This window comes from Heteronotia binoei, chromosome 2 (assembly GCF_032191835.1).
Source record: "Heteronotia binoei isolate CCM8104 ecotype False Entrance Well chromosome 2, APGP_CSIRO_Hbin_v1, whole genome shotgun sequence".
NCBI lineage: Eukaryota > Metazoa > Chordata > Lepidosauria > Squamata > Gekkonidae > Heteronotia > Heteronotia binoei.
This window is the reverse complement of record NC_083224.1, coordinates 74,256,088-74,283,354: the sequence shown is the minus strand read 5'-3', so window position 1 is coordinate 74,283,354 and position 27,267 is coordinate 74,256,088. Positions and strand designations below refer to the sequence as shown.

Genomic DNA, 27,267 nt, shown 5'->3' with positions numbered 1-27,267 from the left:
TCTGAGGTTTTCTGCTCTGTTGTCACACCTGCAAAGTTGGCGATTGCCCATTATAAATTATATTACAGTGGCTGTATCCACACACCATTGGGATGCCATCAGCCTCCAGGTGGGACCTGGGGATCCCCTGGAATCACAGCTCATCTCCAGACTACAAAGTCAGTTCCCCTGCAGAAAACACGCTTTGGAGGGTGAACTCTATGGCATTGCATCCCACTGAGGAGGACCCTGCACTCCTCAGCTCCACCTCCAAACCCGGATCTGGTAACCCAACCCCCGTCCCTGCCTGTAGCCAGAGGGGCCTTGGCAGTGGCAATCCCCTTGGGATACTCTGCTACCACAATAAATTGCAACTGGGCAATCATTCACCACTGGATTGTCTCACCCATACAAGAAAATGCAGTTGGAAATGATTGCTATATAGTATAACAACAGCATCATACCCAACAATAGCCTTAATGGGCTTTCTGCCACTAGTGACCAGAATTACACTGGATCAAAGTTCTTGATGGCTTTCGGCTTTCTTTACAGACTTCTGAGCGCCCCTCTGTTTGGCTTGCCCAGCTGTTGCCCTTGAAGAAACGATGTCGCTTTAATTGGAGTCAATGATTTTAAAGAGGGAGCCCTGCTGACAACCTGGGGCTTCAAAATCCCACTTTTGACGGTGTCCCAGAGGTGACAATGAGAAGTACTGTGCCATTGCCCAGATCTCTTCTTTCTTCCTCCAAGCTGGCACAGGGTTTTGGAGCTCCAGGAGCCAGCCTCTGAGCATGTCCAGAGTGCTTTCCGCTGCCCTGCCGGGGAGGAGAGAGGGCTGCGACTGGAGCAGCAAAGGCGTGCCTCGCCTGCCGGGCTCCCGGCTACACGCCGCCTCGTCGCTCCACCCTCTGCCTCCTCTGCAGGTCCCGCCGAAGAGCGCCTGCGCCACCGGCCACCCTCCGGCAGGTCGGAGCTGCCCGGGCCGCCCGGCAGGCAGCTCCCCAGCCATGGCCATGGCTTCGCCGGCCGTTGGGCAGTTCCCGTACCCGCTGCTGCTGGACAAGGAGCAGCAGCTCTTTCTGCAGAGCCTCAGCGCCAACGAGAGGAAGAAGATCCTCAAACGCTCCGCGTCCAACGACATGAAGCCACCGCAGCCCAGACGCCAGCAGCAGCCCCACGCCGCCGCTCCAGGGGCCGTGCCCCAACGGGGCGCCCAAGAGCCCTCGGCCGCCAAGGCGGGCCCCCTGGGAAGCCGGGCCGAGCCGCAGCGCGCCGCCAAGGGCAGAGGCGAGCCGCCGCGAGAGGACAAGGACGAGACGGCGCTGGCGGGGCTCGCCCGGGAGCCTCCCGCCTCGCCCGCTCCCGCGGCCAAGCCCCCCCGCTCGGGGCTGCTGCACCACCAGCGCCTGCGGCTGCGCTCCGCCGCGCCTCGCCTGCTGCCAGACGTGCGCACCATCTTCGAGCAGCCGCGGGACCCCCGAGTGCGCCACGAGAAGGGCGAAGGGCACCGCTTCGACGCTTTCGCCCTCTGGCCCGGCTGGTGCGACCTGTGCGGGGAGGCCGTGCGCCAGAGGGCTCTGCGCTGTGCCAGTGAGTAGCCGGGCTTCTCTCCTCCGCCTCCCCCCCCCCCCCCGCGCACCTCTCCCTGCAGGGCCCCTCGCAGCCCCCCAGCCCTGACGGACGGAGGCAAGGGCAGCAGACACCCCCCTCCCGGTTGTTGGAAAGGGGGCAGCGCAGGTATCTAGCCTCTCCTGGGAAAGTTGGCACCCTCTCCCTCTTGGCCGGTGATTCTCCCCGCCCCTTGGAATCTCCTGCCCTCTCCCCTCCAGTTCCAAATTTCCCACCTTTGGCACCCTGTAAATAGACCAGCCGGCTGTGATTTATGCACAAGCCATCCTTTAAGCCCTTCCCAAACATTTCTGCCTCTTTAGTACTAAAGCGCCTTCCCCCTCCATCCCTTTCATGCCTTTGCAGGTGAGTGACTCTTTATGGTTTAGCCCCAACCAAAGTCCCGCCCTCCCTTCCAGCAATCTCCCCGTTCCAGAATTTGGGATAAGCACAAGTGACTAGCAGTCGATATTGGTAACCTATAAAAACTATTGCCAAGGGCAGCTAATACATGGTGTAACCTTGTTGCATCCAATCTGCATCCCTCTCAGGGCACTTAGAAATCCTGGTGGAGAATGTCTGCTGCTACATGAACTGATTTATGGTTAAGACGTGAAAGCTTTTTAAAATTTTCATGAGGTGTGTTGGAGTATGTCTTGGTTTAGAGAATTTCCCTCAGCTAGATCCAGTTTAAGAATGGGGTTCCCCAGTTTATGAATGGGGTTACATTTCTTTTGAGCTCTTCCCTTTGAAACTCCCAGCACTTCAATCAATGAAATCTGACATGCTGGAAACATGTGCAAATAGCTTTGTTTTTAAAAACCGCTTTCTTATATTCTGTGTTTTCTTATCCCTTTCTGATTTATCCTGGATTCACTGTGTAATCCCATGTCAATAGAATTCCTAGGTAAATGGCACTTCCATTGATATGAAGTTCTGTCAGAACTTCTAACCATCTTGCCTCTTTAGACTGCTGTCCTGCAACTTATGATACTTTATGATATTTTGCATCTTATATGTTCTGAATTGTCATGAATTTCTCTAATGGTGAATGTTTTATCTCTCCCCTCTCCCTGCTTGTATTGTCCCTTACTAACCTGTTCCATTGCTGGAGATTTGCTTTGCTGTTGCCAGTCTTTTCCTCATAGCAACCTGTTAGTAAATCACTTGTCAAGTTGTTGTCTTAGAACTTGTTCATGATTCTGCCAGAATTGTTAGAGTTTTTGGTTTTTCATGGATGTTGTTTCAGTCTTGTAAAGATGACATGGCACTGATTTAAGTCAGTATTATATGCAGCAAATGAAGGGCTTCCACACAGAGAGCCATCAGAGCATAATGCCATTCTCCTGTCATGTGGAGCACACTGCAGTGTGGGCTGTTTAGCTTCAGACCAACTTGGAAGCCTCTTTGAAAGAGACTGGCATCCTGCAGAAGATGCTTTTTTGTGGACAGAGCTTTAGTACGCAGGAGTAACTTCCTTTTAAGTTAAAATGTGTACAGTTTGTGGTATATAAAAGATTAACTACTCTACATCAGAATGGTAGCCTTTGAACATGTGTAAATTAATAAATGGTGCATTCACACTACACTAGATAATGTGTTTTACATCCAGATTTTTGCTATTCTTACACCGTAAAAATCTGGACATAAAACATTATTTAGTGTAGTGTGCATGCACCAATAGTTATTTAGGCTAGTGGTTGGATAAGTGTTTATTTCCTACTGAATTATGCTTCTCCTAGAACTCTTCTTTGTCTAATAAAAGTTTCTGTTTAAGTGCTGACTTGACATTCAGCTTCAGGTTGGTTGCAAACTATAGTCTGCTTGGTTTAGTACTTGAAAATTACTGTAAAGCAGCTGGAAGTGTCACATTTTACTAGCTCAGAGAGGCTAATAGAACTACATAAGCTGAGAGTAGTAATGAAATTCCTCTTTTCAAATTCATGGTGACACAAAGGCTAAGTATTTATATAGCACAGTTCTGTTTTGAGTATGCACATTGCAGTTCAGTTTCTATCTGTGTGCAAATAGTCTTATCAGAAGCATTAATTACACTGATCTGGTTCAGGCACCCTGTTTCACCTTGACCTGTGGCATACAGGAGCATTTTACAGGTATGGAAGGTGTTGTTTTAAGAAATCTTTTCTCTGGAATTGAAAAAGGATGATTTTTAAAAAAATGAAATTAGAAATGTTTTCATATACTTTTTACCCCTGGTATGCTCCGCTTGGTACAGGGGAGTTCATATCTTCTTCCAGTGCTTTAGTAACAACAAAAATAATTCTTGTAGTACCTTCAAAACAGTCAGTTTTTGTGTGGAATAAACTTGAGGTGGAGGTATAGCCCTTTATTGTGTAGAATGTGCCATCAAGCTGTAGCCGCTTTATGGAGACCCCATAGAGTTTTCAAGGCAAGAGGCAAGTAGTGGTGATTGGCCTGAGCTTCCTTGGTGGTTTCCCATCCCAGTACTAACCAGGACCAACCCTGCTTAGCTTCCAACGTCTGATGAGATCAGGCTAACCTGGGCCATGTAGGTCAGGGCACTGTGTGTTTAGACCATAATAAATATTACCTTTAAAAGTGCCATGAGACTCCTTTTGTTGTTGCATCAACAGACTAACACGGCTACTTCTCTTTTAAAAATGCTTGAAATTTATCTCTTTTGTTTACCCTAGAAGGGTTTTGGATGGCCATGAAATACTAATTAGTAAGTATGTAGGGTATTTTAATGCACCGAGTAGGCTAGTGTTATTGTCTTTATATTATGGACGTGGGTTGGGAAGCAAAAGCTAAAAAATTGTCAGGTAAACATAGAATGGAGCTAGGGTATGAATGAGCCACTTTCAGCTCCTGCTGCTCATTACTATGCAATTTCATTTCTCATGTCATTGGAAAAAGAGGGAGCTAGGAACATTTTTATTGTACTTACAGAGGCATATTTATTGTTTTCTGTTCCTACCAGTGCTGTAAATGTGATCTAAGTAGATTGTAATCAGTTTTCACCAAGCTTAGTATGTCACACCTTTTCCTTTGATAATTCTACTGTATGTCAGTAAAGGTACTGAAAATGATAATGCTAGAAATGTAACTTCCAAAAGTGATAAATTACATTTTCCCATGACAAGCTAATGAATCCATCTATTCAGTTCGTTGATCACTGATGAAACTGAACTGAGAAGTCTGCTTAATTATTAGAAGTGGTCTTAGGTTTCCTGGGAATTAAGAACACAGAAATAGTCAAATTAGAACCAACCAAACCCATCTTTCCCAGTTGATCATCATGCCAAGAATGGGGGAGCATGACAGGAGGATCGTGCAAAGTTTCTGTTTCTCATTCCTCCTAAAAATTCTTAACTTTGCCTGGTGTTTTAATACTGGAGCATAGTTTATTTTCTAAGGAGTGTTAAGAACATAAGAGAAGCCATGTTGGGTCAGGCCAATGGCCCATCTAGTCCAATACTCTGTCACACAGTGGCCAAAAAAACCCAGGTGCCATCAGGAGGTCTACCAGTGGAGCCAGGACACTAGAAGCCCTCCCACTGTTGCCCTCCAGAAGCACCAAGAATACAGAGCATCACTTGCCCCAAACAGAGAGTTCCAACTATACCTTGTGGCTAATAGCTAGTGATGGACCTGTCCTCCTTATGTTTATCTAATCCCTTCTTGAAGCCATTTATGCTTGTAGCTGCCACCACTTCCTGTGGCAGTAAATTCCATGTGTTAATCACTCTTTGGGTGAAGAAGTACTTCCTTTAATCCATTCGAACCCGACTGTTCAGCCATTTCATTGAGTGCCCATGAGTTCTTGTTGGCCAAGCAGTTGATGAACAGAAGCCTTTAATTTATAATCCAAGGCATTTTTTGTTCTCTCTCTCTCTCTCTCTCAAGAGGACATGAGGAAGGAATATGCTAGAAACACAACTCCCCTCTCTTAGGACGGTTGCAAACTTAATCAATTACTTGGGATTGTTTGAACAGAATGTGTGCTGTTGTGCATGGCCCACATTTACTAGCACATTGCTTTCTGAGCCACATAGGTTGAAAAAGATGCACACAGATCACATTTCCTTTCCATTTGTATCCATTACCTTCTGCTAAAGTTTGAAGAAAGTTCTTGGAAGCAGTAATCAGGAAAGAACTGGGCCCTCTCATTTAGTTTTACAAGTTTTATGTCCATGCTCTGTTCAGAGTTAGGGTGTTCATTGCCATTGAGTTTATGGCTCAAGCACAGCTTGAGAGATTGTGGCTTAGTGGTGGACCATATTGTTGCATGTGGAAGATCCAGATTAAATTTTCGGCATCTCCAGGGAAAGGATCAGGCAGAGGGTGATGTGAAAGGCTTGAGGGAGTTGCTGTATATCTGATTTGATGGCACTGAGTTTAAGCCCCCTCCTCCCTGGATCCTATTCAGTATGTGGCAGTTCCATATTCTGGTGCCTTAACCAATAAGAGAATGCAGAAGGATTCTTTAGATAGCCATAGAGCCTGCCAGTTTGGAGAATGCTGCTTAATCAGCTTTGCAGTCTACATTTTTGGCAAGTGCAAGATCTGGCTCAAGCCTGAAAGCTTGACAGCACTGCAGTGTGTTCCCTGTATCACAGGAGATCTTTCTGCTCTTACAGCCAAGTGTTCTTTTGCTGACCCCTCTTGAGTGGTTTAGCCGCGTTTCCTGATTCTCTCATTTGGGCTTGTGCCCAAATTCATACTCAATTAAATATGGCATGCTGTGATAGATACACAGGAGAGCAAAAAGAGATTGGAACTCTTCTTGCAGAGCTGTTTGAGAATGAAGAACTATTGAAAGAGACAGTGACTCCATATGGTTCCACTGCATTATATTAAGGTTTTAACATGGTGATATTGCACACAACCCAATCAATTATTTGGTTGCAGTGATATGTCAGAATTGGTCAGCTGTTTTTTCACAGAGTGTCTGTTTGCATTGCTGTGAAAACTATTTGCACTTGTCTCTCTCCTCCCATTCCTAGTATGTTTCTTTTTTTCTGCAGGGCTTGCCATTTGTACATGATGCTTCATAACAGCCTACGCCTTACACGAGTAAAGATGGCTTTTCAAAATGCTTAAAAATATTTGCCAGTCTGGATAGGGCGGATTGTTCCTCTCATTCTCTGGTTTGCTGTTACAGAGGTTAATGTTGGAAGTGCAGGCCACTTGAAAAGGAGCCGGATAATGCATCCTCATGATGAGCTGCTAAATTTATACACTTTTCTTAAGAGTAATTGTACTGAAAGAAAATTCTCATGTAGCTCAAGGCTATTAAGTTAGTGACAATAGAACAGCAAGTATAGCATAGTGGTTAAGTTAGTGAGCTGTGAGCCAGGAAATTCTGGTGCAAATCTTGCCTTCTTTCTCTTCTCCTTTACATTGCTTGGTGGACTAGAGTCATGAGCACAAAGGATCTAGACAGATTTAACCATGTGATGCCTTCTCTAACCCTTCCTCTTTGTTATGCAAATTCCGCTTCTGGCCTTACATCATAATGGTTAAGGCTTACATGAGTGTCAGCCTTAACTTTAGTTAACACTCTCCAGGGTTCGCTGTTAAATAGGACTTGGGATCACTGATGAGGAAGCCCACAAACATATTAGTTTGGACCCAAAGTTATAGTTAACTGGAATTCTAGTTTTACTTGTCTGTATAAATGATATTAAACTTGGTTTCTTTTAATAATTGCTTTTTTCTTGTCAATTACACGCAGAAACTTATCCACACAGCCAAATTGTGTGTCCTGGGTGTATAATTACTGATGAAACAGTCCATGCTTGGATAGGAAGGGGTATGTATTTAGTGCTAAATACTGTAACTAATTGTCCTATCTAATATTTTAGATTGATCAAGATGGGTAGCCATGTTAGTCTGTCTGTAGCAGTAGAAAAGAGCAAGAGTGCAGTAAAGACTAACAAAATTTGTGGCAAGATATGAGCTTTTTTGAGTAACTACTCATTTCTTCAGATAATTTTCTAGATTGATCAAATGTTTGCAATCTCTTTTCTTTCTCTTTCTGAACAGAAGCAGTAGAATCTGCTGAGCCCAAAGGGGATTTTGCCTGGGGTTTTTCATGGGAACTAAACCAGGTGGTTTTTTTTTAAATCTTTCCACCAGAAAACTCCCCTTTAAATGCCATTTTGTCACTTTACAGATACTCCCTTTCCAAACAATATCTTTGGGTGGATTCTTTTTAACTTTTATACTACATTTAAAGCTGGGTGTGTGCTGGCTGGAGAGAACTCATGTCCTACAGATGTCAGGAGTGCAAATGCATGATTTCCTGGCAGAAGCTTCCTTATGCCTGTTGAGGAAGGTTTTTCTTTTTTAAAAAATTGTTGCCATATGATGCATTGGCCTAAGATGTTCAAGCTGTCTCTGGTAATGGCTTAGTTTGAAGCCCAGTGAAACACTTGAGAGCTCCATCAGTTCTGGTGGCAAATCCCGAGCTGGGCAAAGAGGTGCATTTGAATTGAGAGGGTAGTGTCTTGCTGCAGAATGAGGTCAGGATGTATCGGGACTGTCAAATGCTGGCTGGTGACCATCCACCTGATGTTGTGCTTACTGTAATTGTTGTGGTGTGAGAAGGGGGCTGTACCACAGCTATAATGACTGGACATTTTACTGATCACCTAGTCTGAGCCCTCAAGAATTTCTCTCTCTCTTATCTATGCAAGTGCTTATAATAAGTTAAACACAAGATATATAAGAATAATAATGGTAACCAGGATGTACTGGCTCATATTGCCTCTGAAAGAAAACAGAAACCCTCTTGGCACAATTGACATGGGAAGTTTCAAGTATTTTTCTTAAGTCTTGAAATGGGGCCTGCACCTCAAAAAAGCTCTTCACCCAACAAAGGCATCTTCTCTGGCTGATTATGATGGCCACAGTTTGGGTACTGAAGAAGAGTCCCCTTATGCCAATGTTCTGCCCAGCATTGAGCTGGATGCTTGCAAATACTAAGGCTGCATCTGCACTGTGGCTTCCTGACTAGAGAGGGGTGTGTGTGTGTGTGTTTAAGCATTCCTACAACATTCTTTAATCATCCTATTTGCCATTCCCCCCTGCTTTGCTCTAATCTTTCAAAGAGTGCCAGGCTCGGGTGCTGGAGACCCAGGTTTGAATCCTCAATTGTGCCACGGAAGCTTGCTGGGCAATCCTGGGCCAGTCACACTCACTCAGCCTAACCTACCCCACAGGTTTGTTGTGAGGATAAAATGGAGGCTAGGAGAATGATGTAAGCAGCTCTGGGTACCCATTGGGGAGATAGGTGGACTGTAAACGAATTAAATAAATAAATCTTTTCAAAAAGAATGCAATAAGGCACATTAGCATCTGGATGTGAATGTTTGTATGTTCAAAGTTTTCAAGCTTCCACTGACATGTGTGCTATTTTCCTTCCATGAACCCACTGTGGCTGCCACTTGCTGCACCATATCACTGGAAGACTTTTTTTTAAAAGTGGGTTGGATTCTGCATTGATTTATGCAGGAGCAAGGAAGGGAACAATTTTTATCAATCACCCCTCTTGTGGGAAAAAGCATTTTCTCCTTTCACCTAGGAAAGAGGATAGAGTGTGTGTCAGAAATACCAAGTTCTAATAAGCCATTAAAGAGCCCCGTGGCGCAGAGTGGTAAAGCTGCAGTACTGCAGTCGGCGCCCTCCACTTACTATCTGAGTTCGATCCCAGCAGAAGCTGGTTCAGGTAGCATGCTCCAGGTTGAATCAGCCTTCCATCCTTCTGAGGTTGGTAAAATGAGTACCCAGCTTGCTGGGGGGAAAGTGTAGATGACTGGGGAAGGCAATGACAAACCACCCCGTAAAAAGTCTGCCGTGAAAACGTTGTGAAAGCAACGTCACCCCAGAGTCAAAAACGATTGGTACTTGCATAGGGGACTACCTTTGCTTTAATAAGCCATTAACAGAATACTGACTAGGTAATGCCATGCCAAAAAATGTCAGGTGCTTTAAAAAAGAAGTTGCTAACATTTCCAAGCATATTGAAGATTTTTACTTGTGGCTCCTATGGTTCAAATCAGTCAGTCAATGTGTAGATCAAGAGATTGCTCACTAACTTTTACTCTCAGAAAAAGCTTTACCTAGAGCTTGTCCAAAATAAAAAGAAATTATTCTACCAAAGGAAATGGGATAATTTATTTTTAGCCCTAAAATCCAACAGTGATAGATCATTTTGGCAAGCAGTCAATGCATGCAATTACAACAGAGTAGATATTCCCATTCAAAATATCACCTTTGAAACCTGGGTTAACTATTACAACACAATCTTTGCCAACCCTCTGTCTATTCCAACTGACGGGGAAATCTTCTTATTAGATGTAGTTCCAAACTGGCCTCCAGTTTAAATCAATGAAATTCTTGAGTTAATCTCTGAATTTAAAACGGGTAAATCCCCTAGCCCGGATGGAATTCCTGTGGAAAGACTTATAAAACATCCTCAGTGGTGGGCCCTTTCATTTGCCAACTTGTTTACACAGATCAATCAACATGAAACAATGCTGCATTCCTGGTTGAATTCCATTATCATTCCCATATTCAAAAAAGGCAATCCTAATCGCCCAAATAACTATCAGCCAATCAGTTTATTGTCAGTAATTGGTAAATTATATGCTAAATACCTAGAAAGATGTTTGAAAGCCTGGATCCTTGAACATCAAATTATCCACCCTGAACAAATCGGTTTTTCCAAAGGTAACTGTACCATCGATCACTGTTTTGTATTATCCTTCTTAGCTGATAAATATATGAAAACTGGTTCCAGAAAACTTTACACAACCTTCATTGATCTGAAAGGGGCATTTGATTTGATATCAAGACCCCTACTTTGGAAAAAGCTGGAACAAATGAAGATGATGATAATAATAATAATAATAATAATAATAATAATAATAATAATAAAAATTTTTTATTTATACCCCTCCCTCCCCGCCTAGGCAGGCTCAGGGAGGTTTACAGGACATGGTATAAACCATGTTATAACAATAAAAACAAGATAATACAATTCATAAATTAAATATTATTATATAAATAATCTAAAACCAGTATAACTTAATTGTGCCACAATCTCAATATGTACAAAGATGGCTTGATGTTACTACCAGGTTCTATTTTAGAAACCTAGTTGGTAGAGGGCGGTTTTACAAGCCCTACGGAACTGATTGAGATCCCGTAGGGCCTGTACCTCCTCCGGTAGCTGGTTCCACCATTGGGGTGCCTGTATTGAGAAGGCCTGCTCTCTAGTTGTTTTTAATTTGGCCTCCTTTGGCCCAGGGATTTCCAGAAGATTTTGTGAACTAGATCGCAGTGCTCTCTGGGGAACATATGGGAAGAGGCGGTCCCCTAAGGTAGGCAGGTCCTCGGCCATATAGGGCTTTAAAGGTAATAACCAGCACCTTGTAACGAACTCGGTACACAATTGGCAGCCAGTGCAGTTCCCGCAGCCTAGGCCATACGTGTTCCCACTGAGGTAGTCCCATTAACAATCTGGCTGCTGCATTCTGCACTAGCTGCAGTTTCCAAGTTCAGTACAGGGGCAGCCCCATGTAGAGGGCATTACAGTAGTTTAACCTCGAGGTGACTGTTGCATGGATCACTATTGCCAGGTTGCTTCGCTCCAGGAAGGGAGCCAACTGCCTTGCCCACCTAGATCCTCACCTCCTATTTCTGATCAAAAAACTTCATATATCCACCTCCTGTCAAGTTAAATCAAGTTAAATGAAAGAGGGCATTGGACTCCAAAAATACCAACTCAAAAAGGAGTAAAACAAGGCTGTATACTGGCCCCTCTCCTTTTCAATCTGTTTTTAAATTATTTAACTTTATATCTGGAACCAATTAATGGTCAGCCTCTCAGATTAGGCCCTCATGCAATTCCTCTGCTTCTGTATGCAGATGATACCACAATCCTTTCATGTACCAAAGTCAGTCTCACAAGATACTTACAGCGCTTCTATAAATATTGTCAACTTAATGCTGTGACTATCAACTATACCAAATCTAAAGTATTGGTATTTACCAAACATTGGTGCCCAAGTAAATGGAAAATAGGCAATACAGAAATTGAGCAGGTTAAAAATTTCAGATACCTAGGGGTAACGTTCTAGTATAATTTAAATTGGACAACACACAGAACCAGAACAATTGACCTGGCTAAACAATATAATTCAACTCAAACAATTTTTCTATGCTAAAGGAAATAAAAATATTCCATCTGCCATAAAAAATTTACGAAGCTAAAGTGTTGCCCCAAATACTATATGGCTGTCCTGCGTGGATCAAGACACTTAATGCTGTGTTTGAGCGTACCCAGGCCAACTTTTTTCACCAACTTCTAGGCGTCCCTAGGTGTGTGCCACATTCAGCATTATGTTTGGAACTGGGACAACATCTTATTCAATCAAAAGGGTGGTTTTTAACCTTTAAATACTGGCTCAAAATTAGGGGTACTTCAAATTTCAGAAGTACCCCTAATTCTCTAATCTCACATCTAAAAACCGACTCATTTAATTCTTCCTGGTTTGCGAAAATAGAAGAGAAAATCCAGCAAATAAGTTTCTCGCTTGACCGCTTTCTCCAAATGAATGAAAGCTCAATTTTGTGATCTATCAAAGACTTTTTGACTTAGAATTATACAACTTCCACCCATCTCACCCTCATATTTACTCACAAACTTATCTAAATCTTTCAATTCAGTATGGCCAAATGGGCCATTACTTTTGCAGTCTCAGCCATCCTGACCATCGTAGAGCCTTTACATTAGCTCAGTTGAATGTCTTCCCCTCTAGCATGCTGTTGGGTCGATTTCACAATATTTCCTTACAGGAAAGACTCTGCAGTTGCCCTACTACTGATATTGACTCCCATATTATGTTTGATTGTCAATTACAATCAGAGTCTCGTAACAAAATTTTACCCTTATATTCTGACCTATTTAGAAACCAACATAGTTAATAATACTTTCACAGAAATCACTTATATGGTAGCTAAATTTTTAGCAGAAGCAGCTGTTCTTAGACATAGGCTTTTTATATGAATTGTTCTTTTGGATGAATTTTAATTGCTGGAAGTGTATGTCGCAGTGTACTCTTTTTAATACTGTTATGCCATTAAAGGCATTTTGATTTGTGTGTCAGAAATACCAAGTTCTAATAAACCATTAACAGAGTACATGACTTATTATACTGACTAGGTAATGCCATGCTAGAAAATTTCAGGTGCTTTAAAAAAGAAGTTGCTAACATTTCCAAGCATATTGAAGATCTTTACTTGTTACTCCTGTGGTTCAAATCAATCTGTCAATGTGTAGATCAAGAGGTTGCTTATGACCTGTCTTTATCATTCTTTTAGGAATTAATTGAGAAACCCTTTGGTGTCTAGTTGCAAGTAGTGTTGATGTAGCAGCCAGAATTGTTCACACAAAGGCAACTTCACACTGTTGTATGAGCTTCTTGGCCTTAATTATAACATGTTGCTGGAGCAGAACCAGATTCCCTCAATACTTTAAACTTTGTGGGTTCTGCTGAGTAAGTTACTAGATACCATGTTCAAAAGAGCTATAATATAAACATTATTGATATTCTCTTACATTCCTGCATTGCTACAATTAATTTGTTTTTCTTTGTGGCTTTACTGTTTACATAATGCTTTATGTGCCATTGGATAGGCAAATAGAGTAAAATTGAAAACATAAATAAAAATACCCATTGGAATTCTTCTTAAGAACTATATTAAGGCCCCGTTCAGACGCACAGTATAATCAGATGTCGCTGCTGTTTCCTTCCAGATTTAAAGCGGCTGATCAGACAGCAACATCTGCCTCCCGGTATTAACTCATGGTAGCCGCCCTCCCAATCCTTCTTGGAACCGGATTATTTTGTTACCTGCTTCTTTGCAGTGTTTTTTTGAGTTCTCCGGTTTCACTTCGTAGTTTTTTTATCTCGATAGTTCTGCTGTGATATTAACCAACTTCCAGATGTCTGAAGGCTGTCCCAGAGCAAAAGGAGCCTCAGACATTCGGTTTACGGTTGCATTTTTTTTACTACTTAGTGATGTGCGCATAACCACATAATGTTTTAACCTATGCGCATGTGTGCATATGCGCATAAGGCACGCATACGCATAATAGTGGAGGGGGGAAAAGAACTGCATGGTGCCATCGTGTGGATGGCAGAAGACGGTGTCACCGCGGAGTGATTCGAATTGCAGTATGGCAGTCTGGTCGATAATATCTGGAACAAAGATATTCAGAACAGAACCGGGTCATTTTAACATGGACTCAACACGCTGTGTGAACAGGGCCTAAGTGTCCCTGAAAAATAACATGGTTTAAAATTTTATGTGAGTGTAATACAAACATGTTGAAGTCAATACTCATCACTTTCTTTATTTATTGGACACCTTGCATTCAAGCTTTCTCTCTCCCTTTCCCCCACTTCTAAAAGCAACAAACAAATGATTCTGGATGTCAAGCATTATGACACAATAGGTGATATTTATTATGGTACAAATTCTGGATACTTACATTGTCAACCAAACTGCTTAATTATGTACTTTTCATGTTCTGGAAACAGTGGATTAGATCCAACTATTTTGTCCCATCGGCACCAATGTGCTCGTGTAGTGCAAGTTGTCTTCCATGGGTACAATTGTGTGTCAGTGCAACAGAGTCTTGCATCAGCAGAAGGCCCTTTGTGTTAGAGGAAATCCAGGTGCACTGCTGACAGGACAAAATGGCAGGATCTAGCCCCATCTCCTTCTCAGTAATCAGCAGTAACCCTGCTTCTGGAAAGTTGAGCCATTTGGTCTACAAATAAATAATCTTTCTTAGTGTCATTAGATGTATATTGAGAGAGCCATATCTCTTTTAGTTATGCAGTGGCTCCCATAAGCAGGTATATTTCTGTAGTATTAAAGGGTGTGGGCTACATACATGACTAGAGATTTCATATTGTGCTTTGGTAGCAGGTGTCACCACAGCACAAGGGCCATCACTGCATGAATGATGTGTATGCGTAAAAAAAATTTAAAACAATATGTCCATTTTAAAAGGCATCATGTGCAGCAAAGCTTCTTCCTGAAATGTCGGGAGGTTTAATATTAGAGTTACTATGCACAGGGCTTTTTATTGTAGTGGGAACTCCTTTGCATATTAGGCCACACACCCCTAATGTAGCCAATCCTCCAAAAGGTTACAGTAGACCCTGTAAGAAGAGCCCTGTAAGCTCTTGGAGGATTAGCTACATCAGGGGCCTGATTATGCATAAGCCTAACATTCTGTGGCTGGCTCTGCCTCTTTTAGCAGCCATTTTGTAGTTGTGCCATCATCCAAGTGTCAGAATTCCAAAGGTAGTCCCAGACTCATAAAGGTTTGGGACCTCTGGTTTAAATCAATACAGCTGTATTGATCATTAAAAGGGCTGAGTAAGAGAAATCAAAAAATGTCTGAGAACTTTTCTAGGTGGTGAAAATAAAAATTTTGGAATTGTGTCTTAAAAATGGCAAGACGTGTAAGAAAACAGAGAAATCTTGCATGTCCTTGGGTTTGTTTTTTATGCTGGTGGAATAATGTGGTACAACAATTTGTAGGATTATGGGAAATTAAACCTGCCCAGCAACTGAGAGATTATCTCTTCATTTTCATGTGAAAATATCTTTAGTTGGTAAGAAGCATCCATTTTGAGACCAGTGGAGTCCTTCAGTGAAAAGGATAAGATTTGAGCTGAACATGCCCTGCTTCCACACTCTTGCCCTTCCAGCTGATTAAGCTAGTGCAACTGTTTCTGTGTATATATTTATACATTGCAGGGTATTGCTATAAATAACTGTATTTTTCTGGTTAGCATTGACACAGCTGTAATATTAAGAAATATAATTATTACCTCCAAAATGGGATGAAAGGTTGAATTTCTTTTCTCATGCTTACTTTTCTTGATAAGCTGCAGCAAAACTTTTGGGCTAAGTTTTAAACTGAACAAAACTATTGTCACCCTGAAACAAATATTTTAAGATCTAAGAATAGAGACTCCATGGAAGTTTTTTTTTTTCAGCCTTGCTCATTTTCTGTAAGGCTTGCTTCTTTCTCTGGCTCTCTTCTTGCTTTCCTGGTCCATGTGCACGCATGAATTGTTCTCCTCCACAGCAGACCCAGGTGACCAAACATCCAAGTATGACCACTATACTTCTGAGAGACTGTAAAATGATGATTGCATCGTTTGAGTGTCTCTGGAGCCTTGCTCTTTTATTTTTTGCAATATAACCACAAAGCAGCTGGTGACACAAGCCTGTTATTCCACTGGAATCTCAGTCAGGTGGCAGAGCCATAATTAAAGGACATCCAGCAAACCTTTGCTGCCAAATATAGTTGAGAGAAAAATCCCTCCTCCTCCTACCTTATCACAAGAAAATCTGTGTGCAGTTCATTGTAGGAGAGATTTATGGAATGCATAACGCCAAAATCTTTTCTCAAAATAATGTGTGGGATGTTCATGGGAAGCAGTTGTGGACTGCACCTGCTCACTGGGAGGTTAACTGTTGGCTACTGTAAAAGGGGGAGGGAGAGAAGCCTTGGACAGAATGTGAGTCCAGTACTTGAAAATTAACCCACTTGGAATTTTGGATGTGTGTGCCAATCCTTGATCTCCATTTGGATCACCACCTAATTAGGGAGCTTCCAATATTGTTGGAAATGCAGCACATGGATCCAGCTACAGCATTTAGATAACTGGAAGACACTGATATGTGGTGCAAAGATGTTTTCGGAACCAAAAAGCAAGCAGGCATGCCGTTAAACTGGCTTTTCTTTCTGTCCTGCTGTTCTGCATATCTAACTATCCAGCTTTGTGATAGGCAAAAGTACAGAGATCATATCAAAAGGCGAAAAGGGATTACATTAATTTATACTGTTAAAAATGCTGTCTGTTGTTTTTTTGTTTTTCCCATGAGGGCTAGTTTTCCAGCCAAGCCGCAGAAGTACCAGTTTCTGATGGTTTAGTGAAGAGAGTGCAGAAACACACCAGGGGTTCAGCGTCCCCCCAGTAGTCAGCAGCAAGGGAGGTAGTGTATTTCACTTCTGAATCTGCACTGCTGCAGGGGCTAGGCTTGGACCCAGCCTCCAACAGCGCATAACCAAGCCTTCAGAAGCTTTGGGTAGCAAATACCCAGAACAGGCCCTTGATCCCATTGGTCAAAGTGCCATATGAACAACAGGTTAACTGTCACTTGGCAGATATGGCCCTTGATTCTGGTCTGCTGACTGTCATATCTAATTGTCCTGTGAATTTTATGTGCTTGGAATAAGGTCTGGGAGGCCTAGGTTCAAATTCCCTCTCTGCCATGAAACTAGTTAGGTGACTTTGGTCCCATCAGTCTCTCTCTCTCTACTTCACAGGATTGTTTTTGTGAGGATAAAACAGGACAAATTGGGACAACTGGGTTTGAATCCCCACTCTGTTATCAAAGCTTGTTGGGCCCATCACAACCTCTCATCCTGAACGGGATGCCACAGTGTCAGAATGCAAGGTGGCTTGCTATTGTCTGCCTCTGTGTCCTAGCCCTGGTAATCCTTGGAAGTCTCCCATCCAAGTACTTGCAAGGGTTGTCCCTGCTTAGTTTCCAAGAGCTGATGAGACTGGGTTTGCCTGGGCTATCCAGATCAGGGTGAGGTAGAGAAATCTATTATTTAGCATATGAGATTATTGGTTTAATTTTTGGTTTAAATAAAGTGGCTATAAACTTGACTTTGGACTGACATACTAACAGAAAGCATTTGGAACTCCAAGGTTATTAGAAAGAGACTTCAAAGAGAAAGGGATGGCTTCTGGTCTCTCTCTTTAACTGTAATCTCTTCCGCTAGGTTGCTTTATCTTATCAGACAAAAAGCCCTAGAAATAGAAAGTTTCCCATGAGCTAGAAGCAGCCCTGGAAGTTTCTGGACTATGGGATACGTTTTTTTTTGCTTTTGTTTAATGAAACACCAAAGTGAACTGAAGTTCAGATGAACTCTCTATAAAGAAGATCTTGATTTTGCAACGTAAATGACTTGCAGTGATAAATACATGTGCTGCTTCCAATAACATTCCGTGTTTGAGCACAGCCTGCTTGCCTAGATTGCTTGTGCCTGAAGAAGCTATTGATCTGATGTTAGAAGAATGACTGAAGGGAAAGCAGAGACTGCAGCTTGCTTTGGACTAGTAACAAAGAGAATCCGCAAGATCTTTAGGCATTTCCCTAAGTCTAAATCATGGTCTGAGGGTCTACTAGTGAAAAGGCCTAACAGACAGGCCTTGTGGACTAAAGGTTGGTAGTGGTTATTTGGACAGTTGTATGTACTGTTTTCTAGTAATAAACTACCGAAGGGTATGGGGCAGTGGCTTCTGGTTAAAATGGATGAGGGGGTAATTGTAATCTGCCTTGTAATGTATGTGAGAGAATGTGATGAATAACTTTTCTAAACCTAATGCTAGATTTTGTAAAGCTCCTAATCCTATGGATTTGATTTTGCTTGTTATGATATAAACTTATTTTTGCAATGATTAAACAGTCCAGTTATGTTTAATGCCAGCTAAAGATGGAGTATATTACTGTAGAACCAATGTTGTGCAGCATAATGAAAATGTTCTCATTACTGTGGCTTTGTGATAACGGTTTGCTTTTAAATGCTAAACTTTTAAGTCTGCTTCTTAAGGAAGAAGTTTAATGGTAATGTAGGCTGTGTTTTCCAGTTTGTATGGATGCGGATGGGAAAACAGAGCCCTTTTGTAAATGGATATTAATGTATGCACAAGTTTTCTGGAATTTCATTTGCCATTGTTGAGTCTCAGAAGTGTAAGAGGCTCAAAAATAATGAACTGGGAAAGATATTAGGCATGTTTCTGGATTGTGATTTACTGCTCAGGTTTATGGTATGGATTTTTCAGTGGTACAGATAGAGCAAATTTTTACACATATCCCCTTGGGTGGTCTCAAGTTGGAGAAAACCACCTTGGCTTCTAAATAACACCTTCAGTTTGCTAAAAAGTTGACAAGAAGCTTGTAAAAGAAAGCATAGTATCTCTTGAATCCTGTAGATTGAGATTGCTAAATTTGGACTATGGAATCGGAGATGAAGAGTACCAAAGTTATATAACTCTTCATGTTAAAACTTTTTTTGGGCTGGGGGTGGGGAGACATTTGGGACTTCGTAAAAGTTAGGGATATATGTCTGTTATGCATGTACATATTTCTAAAGGTTTTAGAGTAACTTGTTGCTTTGTGTTTTCAGAATTCCGATTAATGTCACCTTGACTCAGTTTCTTAATTCCTGCTAGTGATGCAGTCAGATAGTGGTAATATTTATATTTTTGAACATCCTGCGACCTTCATAGAGACAGTATTCCACTGCTGCTGACTGCATGAAATGGGAACTGGCTTATTCTTTGAAACAGCAGGCCAATTCAGCAGCCATTTCTCTTGTTCATTTTTGCTTATGAATATGAGAAGGGGTTATAGATTTAATAAAATCAATCAACCATAGATAGTATAACTAAGGTCAGCAGGGTATCTGTCCTCCAGTGGTATCCAGCTGGTGCTCTCTAGTATGAGGCTGTTAGCATTTTACTAACTTGGATATGAGGATTTTTTTTAAATACAGGCTTTAAACAAAAATTATCCCTGTGATTGATATTCATCAGGTTAAGTCTCAAACACTGTTTCAATTTATGAGTGTGAGAACATAACATTTTTCTGACGCTCAATCATTTATCCTTCTCTCTACTTGATTATATCTGTCATTTTGTAGCAATCTGGTGCATTTTAAACCCAATTGACTGTTCTTCCCAGGTGCCTTTTCGTAAGCCAGAACTATGATACTCTGAAAGGGTGGTGCCTCGTTGGGTTGGGGTTATTGTTTACATAATTTATTTTGTTATTCATGCCAAATCGCAATGCAATTATGCCTGCCACAGTGCTTTTTAGTGGTTGAACTCAGATGTGGAAGACTTAGCTTCAAACCTCACTCTTCCATGGAAACTTTCTGGTGATCTTGAGCCAGTCATGCAGTCTCTGCCGGAGCTGCTGCACAAGATTGTTGTGAGAACAAAATGGAAGAGCAGAAAATGATGTAAACTGCTTTGGGTCTCCACTGGAGACAGAAGGAGGGTATAAATTAAGTAAGTAAAATAAAGTTGGCTTTTCCAGTTCCCCTTTCCAATGCATCGTAAACCACAGCTTTTTCATAGATGACTCTATGGAAACACTAGCTCTTTAACATTCTCTTGCTCATACTAGCTGTGCATAAAAATCACAAAAGCTTTTCTGCTGCTGTCCAATTTGATGAGTGATCTGTTGCTCTTATAAATGATGAGATCTTCTTAATAGCCCTATTCTCTAGACTTCTATAGAAGATCTCCTTCTTCTATAGTGTGTATTTGTATATAATTCCTGAATTCTGAATGTATTGTGAGTCTGATTGGTTCTTCTTTTTTAACTAGGTGTGTGTGATATGTTCTGTTGTTGAAGAAGCCTGAATGAAAAAAACTTCTAATTGTTCTGCTAGAAATGTCATGTCTTGTCTTCCTGTTCTTTTCGACATACTATAGTTTATGTGTAGCTCTCTGTGAGCCATGTCACATGGTTTTCATCCTAAGGCTGAGTTAGGTTTCTAAAATTAGCTCCCCTGAAGTGATTATGCCTGTTTAGAAGGTGATAGTGACCACAGGAGAGTTGTTCTTAATCCTGTGAAAGAATGTCTGATGGCTGCAGATTTGGCCATTGACATGGGAAAGGAAACGGTAGGTAGGTCCCTGTCAGGAGAGATTTGCATGTCTTTAAGCAATCAGGCTGGGGATAAAAAAGATGACTTTTAAATTAATGTAATTCTCTCCATCTTATTAGTGCATTCTGGTCCAAAGCTGTGAACAGGTTTTTAAATATTGTAGTGCAAAAAGCCATTGAAATTATTCATGCAGTATTCTTAAAAAAATTCTAAAATGAAACTTCTCTATTTGTAGTTAGGGATAAATATCTCACATAAAGTAAGCGGAATTCTGAACTGTTATGGTGCATTTGTGAAAGCAAGATTTTCCCAGCTTTTTCATTCATGTGCTAGTGCTGTTAGCATCAGGGAATATTGTTTCCTGATAATATTCAAGTCACAGTTTTTAAAGAAAAAACATGTGCTTAATTGCAAGTGTTTCTCCACACATACACAATATTTAAAAGTCTGCTTTAAGAGCAGAATAAAACAGGACTGCTGTGGCACTTTCAGAACTAACATTTATTCCAGCAGGAGTTTGAGAGTCAGAGTTAATGTTCTCAGATGCATTATGATGCACTGATTAATGGCTACCAAACAAATCTTAAGATGGAGTAGTTTTGTTAGTTTTATAGGAGCCTCTAGATTCCTATTTTATTATGCAGTCCCACTCCACAGCTTTTCTGTAGTCTTAACATGTATGTTGGGAAATCCACTCACATAGCTTGACCCTAAGAATGTTCAGAGATATCCCATACAGGCATGCTGTGTTCAACATGAACACAATCACCAGACAATTTACCTTGCTTGAATATCCCTTGATTACATGGAAGGGAGCCTCCTGGTCAGGTTTCCTTGATGTTCTTTAGCAAAGTTTGTCTCAAATACCATGCCAAGCACCACTTGCACATAGCCCACGTGCTACAGGACCAGGTTGCTGCAGCTTGCAACCTCTTTTGTGCAGTCCAAGAATTAAACCACACTGCACTTATTGAAGAGGCATGTATATCCAGGGGTCATGGTTGGCCCATAAAATAGACTAACACACAGAGCATGGATTCACTTACCCTTTGTTCCTACACATGGGATAAGTATTTTATACACATGGGATAAGTATTTTATACACATGGGATAAGTATTTTATACAAATGGGATAGGTATTTTATATGTACAATGTCTTCTAGATTGCATTGGCTAAATTTAGTGCCTGAGCAGTCAATAGCATATATTCAATAACTGATCACATATTAACAGTTCTTAAACAGCTAATGAAGGCACATATGGATCCTAAATAGTAAGTTTCAACTCAAAAATTCAAATAAGACTACCACCCCCTTTCACTTTATATCATTTAAGAAGTGGAGATGGTGATGGTTGTAGATAGTTGGTGGGGAGATGCAGCTATGAGAAAGCAGTGGAATAATTTCAAGAAAGCTCTGTAAATGTGCTGACTGGACATATCTTAATTTGTTTGGACTCACTAGAATAGGTTCCTGTTCACATACCAGTCGGCAAACTGTGAGCTGAACATTTGAGTGACTGAGCATGACTAGGAGAGCCAGTTTGGTGTAGTGGTTAAGTGTGCAGACTCTTATCTGGGAGAACCGGGTTTGATTCCCCACTCCTCCACTTGCACCTGCTGGAATGGGCTTGGGTCAGCCATAGCTCTGGCAGAGGCTGTCCTTGAAGGGCAGCTGCTGTGAGAGCCCTCTCCAGCCCCACCCACCTCACAGGGTGTCTGTTGTGGGGGAGGGAGATAAAGGAGATTGTGAGCCGCTCTGAGACTCTTCGGAGTGGAGGGCGGGATATAAATCCAATATCTTCTTCTTCTTCTTCTTCTTCTTCTTCTTCTTCTTCTTCTTCTTCTTCTTCTTCTTCTTCTTCTTCTTCTTCTTCTTCTTCTTCTTCTTCTTCTTCTTCTTCTTCTTCTTCTTCTTCTTCTTCTTCTTCTTCTTCTTCTTCTTCTTCTTCTTCTTCTTCTTCTTCTTCTAATTCTCGGTATGCCAGAGACAAAATGGAATCATGGAGATTGGCACTATATTGCTTTTGAGATTTGGGTATGTGTTTTCTGGTCATTGTATGTGACGGGAAGGAGAAAGGGTTGTACAATAATGAAGTAAAAACTCCATTAATTTGGTCTGGAAGTTTACAGAATTGCAATTTATATCAGATTCTGAGCTGATCAGTTCCTCAGAAATAAATTTATGCCACATACTATTTCCCTGTAATCATGACGGAGCTGACATGCCATATCCTCAGAAACATTTTACTTATTGCAGATAAAATGGAGGCAGGGAAGAAGAAGAGGAAGATGATGATATTGGATTTATATCCTGCCCTATACTTTGAATCTCAGAGTCTCAGAGTGGTCACAATCTCCTTTACCTTCCCACCCACCCCCCTCCCCACAACAACAGACACCCTGTGATGTAGGTGATGCTGAGAGAGATCTCTTACAGCAGCTGCCCTTTCAAGGACAACTCCAATGAGAGCTGTGGCTGACCCAAGGCCATTCCAGCAGCTGCGAGAGGAGGAGTGGGCAATCAAACCCCGTTTTTACAGATAAGAGTCCATGCACTTAACCACTACACCAAACTGGCTCTGGGAGAATAATGTATAACACCATGAGTTCCTTAGGAATAAAAATGTCCTAAATAAACTTGCTTCAGATATGTATTTAAAATGGGGGGAGGGACACACAACTGCACCACAGCTACAAGCCAAACAAACCTGTGCAAATGTCTGATTTAACCATCAGCAAATTCTGCCTATACAGGATTTAATTGGGAACTGACGTTAGTACTGAAAGCTGATTAGAGTTTTGAATTGCATATTGAAACCATTTCCCCCTTGCCACTCATGCTCAAAAATCTCAAATATATTTAAAGGAGAAAATAGAGTGTGTGCTCCCGACCTTTAAAAATATATATCTATTTGTGCTTTTTAAAGAATGAGGAACAATATGCACTAATGCTAGGGTCCAGCCAAACATGAATTAATTGCTGGGAAAATCCTTGCTTTAGGGAAATTTCACATCTGACTTCGCAGAAAAAGTGTCTTTAACACACAGGGTGATTTCCAATGAGAAAGAAATTATGAGGAAGGTTTTGCACATCCCTGCTCTAAATACTTTGATAGACATAAAAGCACTGTAGAGAAATGACCAAACAGCAAATTTTGTTAAAGAAGCTTGAGGCCTGAAGTTTCCATGGTACAAAGATAAAGATGTAGATTCACTGGTCCACTAGGGTTGCCAAGTCCAATTCAAGAAATATCTGGGGACTTTGGGAGTGGAGCCAGGAGACTTTGGGGGTGGAGCCAGGAGACATTGGGAGCGGAGCCAGAAGCAAGGGTGTGACAAGCATAATTGAATGTCAAGGGAGTTCAGGCCATCACATCTTTTAAATTCCTTCCCTCCATAGGAAACAATGAAGGATAGGGGCACCTTCTTTTGGGGCTCATCGAATTGGACCTCCTGGTCCAATCTTTTTGAAACTTGGGGGGTATTTTGGGGAGAGGCCCTGAATGCTATGCTGCAAATTTGGTGCCTCTACCTAAAAAAACAGCCTTCCCAGAGCCCCAGATACCCGTGGATCAATTCTCCATTATTTCCTATGAGAATAAATCTCCATAGGGAATAATAGTTACCTCCCCTCTCCCCACCCCGGCGCTTTCTTTCTCTCACTCACACACATGCTTAACTGTCTCTGGTGCCTCCACAACGAGGTCTGGAAAGTACAGGGGCTATGCTGCTCTCTTTTACACACACACTCACTTGTCTGAAAGAAAGCAAAACACTATGAAGCCTACAACCCTGTGAGGTAGGTTAAGCTGAGTGACAGGCCCAAGGTCCCCCAGGGAGCTTCCATGGCAGAGTGGGGATTTGAACCTGGGTCTCCAAGCTCCTAGTTAACTAGTAACACTCTAAGATGAGGAAGAAGATATTGGATTTATATCCAGCCCTTCACTCTGAATCTCAGAGTGGCTCACAGTCTCCTTTATCTTCCTCCGCCACAACAAACACCCTGTGAGGTGGGTGGGGTTGAGAGAGCTCTTGCAGCAGCTGCCCTTTCAAGGACAACTATGTGAGGGACATGGCTGACCCAAGGCCATTCCAGCAGCTGCAAGTGGAGGTGGGAAATGGAACCTGGTTCTCCTCCGAAGACCAGGACACCAGCAGCGTGGGGACAAAGGCCACTCCCTGCGTAATGGCGCAGGGCATCCTCCCTGCGCCACCCAGGGCAGGTCCCCTTGGGGATCAGTGGCTGCCTTTCGCCGGCAATGGGCATGGAGGCGGAGGCTGCGCAGCTTGGAGGGCTTATTAGCCGCCTTGCGGGTGAAGTTGCAAAGCGCTTGAAGTCACACCAGTTTCCCCTGCAGGGGCCTCAGCCTGACAAACACCCAAACACCCACTCTCTCTTCACTTATCTCCGTAGGGGGACTGGCCTCACTTTCCTGCACTATTCTTCCCTCACGGGGTCACTTCTTTTTCGGAAAGAGCGTGCAACCATTTGTCTGTTCTGCCTTCCTCACACCCGCTCGTCTGCCCTGGGGGCAAGGTGTTCCTCCCATGCCCCCCAAGCAATCTTCTTATTTTTTCAAGCATGCGGCTCTCACCCCTGAGGAGACTAGCGCGAGATTACTCTCGGCAGTCGCGATACGGTCCTCCTCGTTGCTCCAAGGACAGACCCAGAGAGACGTGGGGCTCGCTTCCTGGCGCCACAAAGTCCCATCCATGCCGACCGAGCAGGATCCGCCCTCTCCACCACCCCCACAGGGAAATTTCTCAAGCGCAAATGGACGCTTCCTCAGATGGACCCTGGCGAGCTTGCGCGGGGCTTCTTTTGCCCTTTGCAAAATCTGGAAGTGGTTTCTCTTCACTGACAGAGAGGAGAGCGCTTCTCCTCCCCTTGGGAAGGGAAGGGGCAAGGAGACGCTGCTGCGATTGGGGCTGGGTGGAAAGGGCCGCCATCCCCCCCTACCCCCCACCCCCCTGCTTTCCGGATTTTTGGCGAGCAGGGGGAGGAGGCTCCAAATTGGGGGTCCCCCGGCCAGGCGGGGGATTTGGGAAGCCTATGGTCCACAGATGAAAGGATTTCATCCAGATGTTTTCCAAAATGCTTCCACAGATGGAAGGTTTTCAGTCCAAGTGTTTTCCAAAATGCTGTTTCTGAGGGTCCCCTGGCCCAAAGAAGCAGCACTTGGAGCAGCAGCAAGAAGGAAAATGGTGTGTAACTCATGTTCTGTGGATGGAAATGTGGTCAGGGAAAGACTGGCATTGCTTGCTTGTTGTGCTAAAAACATTTCAGCCCTCTTCCTCAATAGGAGTCTTTGTGGTTCTCCTAGCAATGATGAAACTGATAGCTTTGCCCTTACATCACACAACAGAGAAGGGAGAGGTGAAGGAAAGCTCCCTCAGTGAACTGACAGGGCTTACTCTCCACCTTTACACTGGGGCAGGAGAAGTAAAAATGTGCAGAAGCCTGTCTGACCTGTGGGTGAAAAGTGAGCAAAGGATTTAAAATGTTTCCTATGGGCCTCATCTGTCCACAGGTGGCATGTACAACTCAGGAAGGTTGACATGTAGTTGTAAACCTGCATTCTTTATATTGTCATCAGTTAATTTGATGTGTTTCCAACTCCCACATATTCACACCAGCAGCTGGAGGAAGGATGGAAGTGATACCTATGAGATCTGTTTTATGTTTGCTTGGGAGAGTTGCCCTGATCAGTGAGCTTTTGGAGATCAATGTGATGATGAGAAGAAGGTTGCTATGTGTTTCCTGTACTTTCTAAAAAGAAAAGCTGTTAACGTTGCATGAAGGCTGGAAAGCTCATGTGAAGATGACTTGAGTTTGCTTGAATATGCAAGCTTGAAACATTTTTATTGCTTGACATGGGGATTCCACATGCAGAGCTTTGGTATCTGTTTTATTTTTGCCACTCTCATTTGTGCTGTAAAACTCAGCATTTGTTACACAAAGAGATGAATAATGCATAATGACATGCATATGGAAAAAAGAGGAATGCAGTATTTTTAAGTTATAAAATTCTCAAATAATGGACAACTTTTCCATCTGGAATTGAGGCTCTTTTCTTCCTAAAATGTGTGGCAGGTCTTCCTGGCTTTGGGGGCAAATGTCCATTAGCCACCATGTTTTGCTGCTACCTCTGCAAAACCATACCCTCCCTACTCCTTGAATATATGAGAACTTTCCCCATTAGTATTGAAAAAGAAGCTGCTGCTTGGATCCATGCTCTCTGCAGAAGTGCTGAGATTGAAAAGGGGAAAAATCACTTGCATCCACATCACTGTCACATGTTCATGTCTGAAAGCTCTGCTGGCAGGTTAGCTTTCTTTGTAAAAAGAAAAGAGCTGAAGGGGGAAAGTATGCACTGCTATACTGTGTTTCACAGATTGTATGCAGTGTGGTATCTGTTTTATAGATGGGAGTTTAAGGCTTACGTATACCAATGTACTGATAATTTTAAGTTTAGATCGTGAGCAACCTTTTCACAGCTGTATAGAGACCATAATCCAGAGAACATTGTGGATAGCTTTGCTTCAGATCCCACACAAACCCATAGTTTAATTAAGCTAACAATTATTAGCTGATTGTACATTTCTCTGGGTTAGATCCAGCAGTCTGCTCATTCAAGGAACCTGGCTCTTCTCACTTCCAAGATTTCCTTCTGACCCTGTGGAAATTTGATTTTTGCCTATTTCCCCCCCATTTCACTTCAGCTCACTGACTTACATCACAAGGGACCCAGAGCCCTATGAATCAACTTTGCCAAGATCAGAAGGCACTATGTGTGTGGTTTGGGTGAAGAGGAAGATCATTGACTTTCAGCATCTTCCATTGATAGATTGCTGGATATCTTCGCAGATTCAGGTGGGGTAGTTGTGTTGGTCTGAAGCAGCA

At 42.5% G+C, this 27,267-nt stretch overlaps 1 protein-coding gene across 2 annotated transcripts in view; it reads left to right on the top strand.

The window, feature by feature from the left end:
- Nucleotides 1-916: 916 nt before the first annotated feature.
- Nucleotides 917-27,267, top strand: part of RASSF5 (Ras association domain family member 5) — a 358,578-nt gene continuing 332,227 nt past the window's right edge. For both annotated transcript variants that reach the window (XR_009555056.1, XM_060231287.1), the window contains exon 1: nucleotides 917-1,569. Coding sequence is in view for 1 of the 2 variants with exons in the window: in XM_060231287.1 (XP_060087270.1) it covers nucleotides 987-1,569 (583 nt within the window). In the remaining variant the exon portion in view is untranslated. The remainder of the gene's footprint in view (nucleotides 1,570-27,267) is intronic.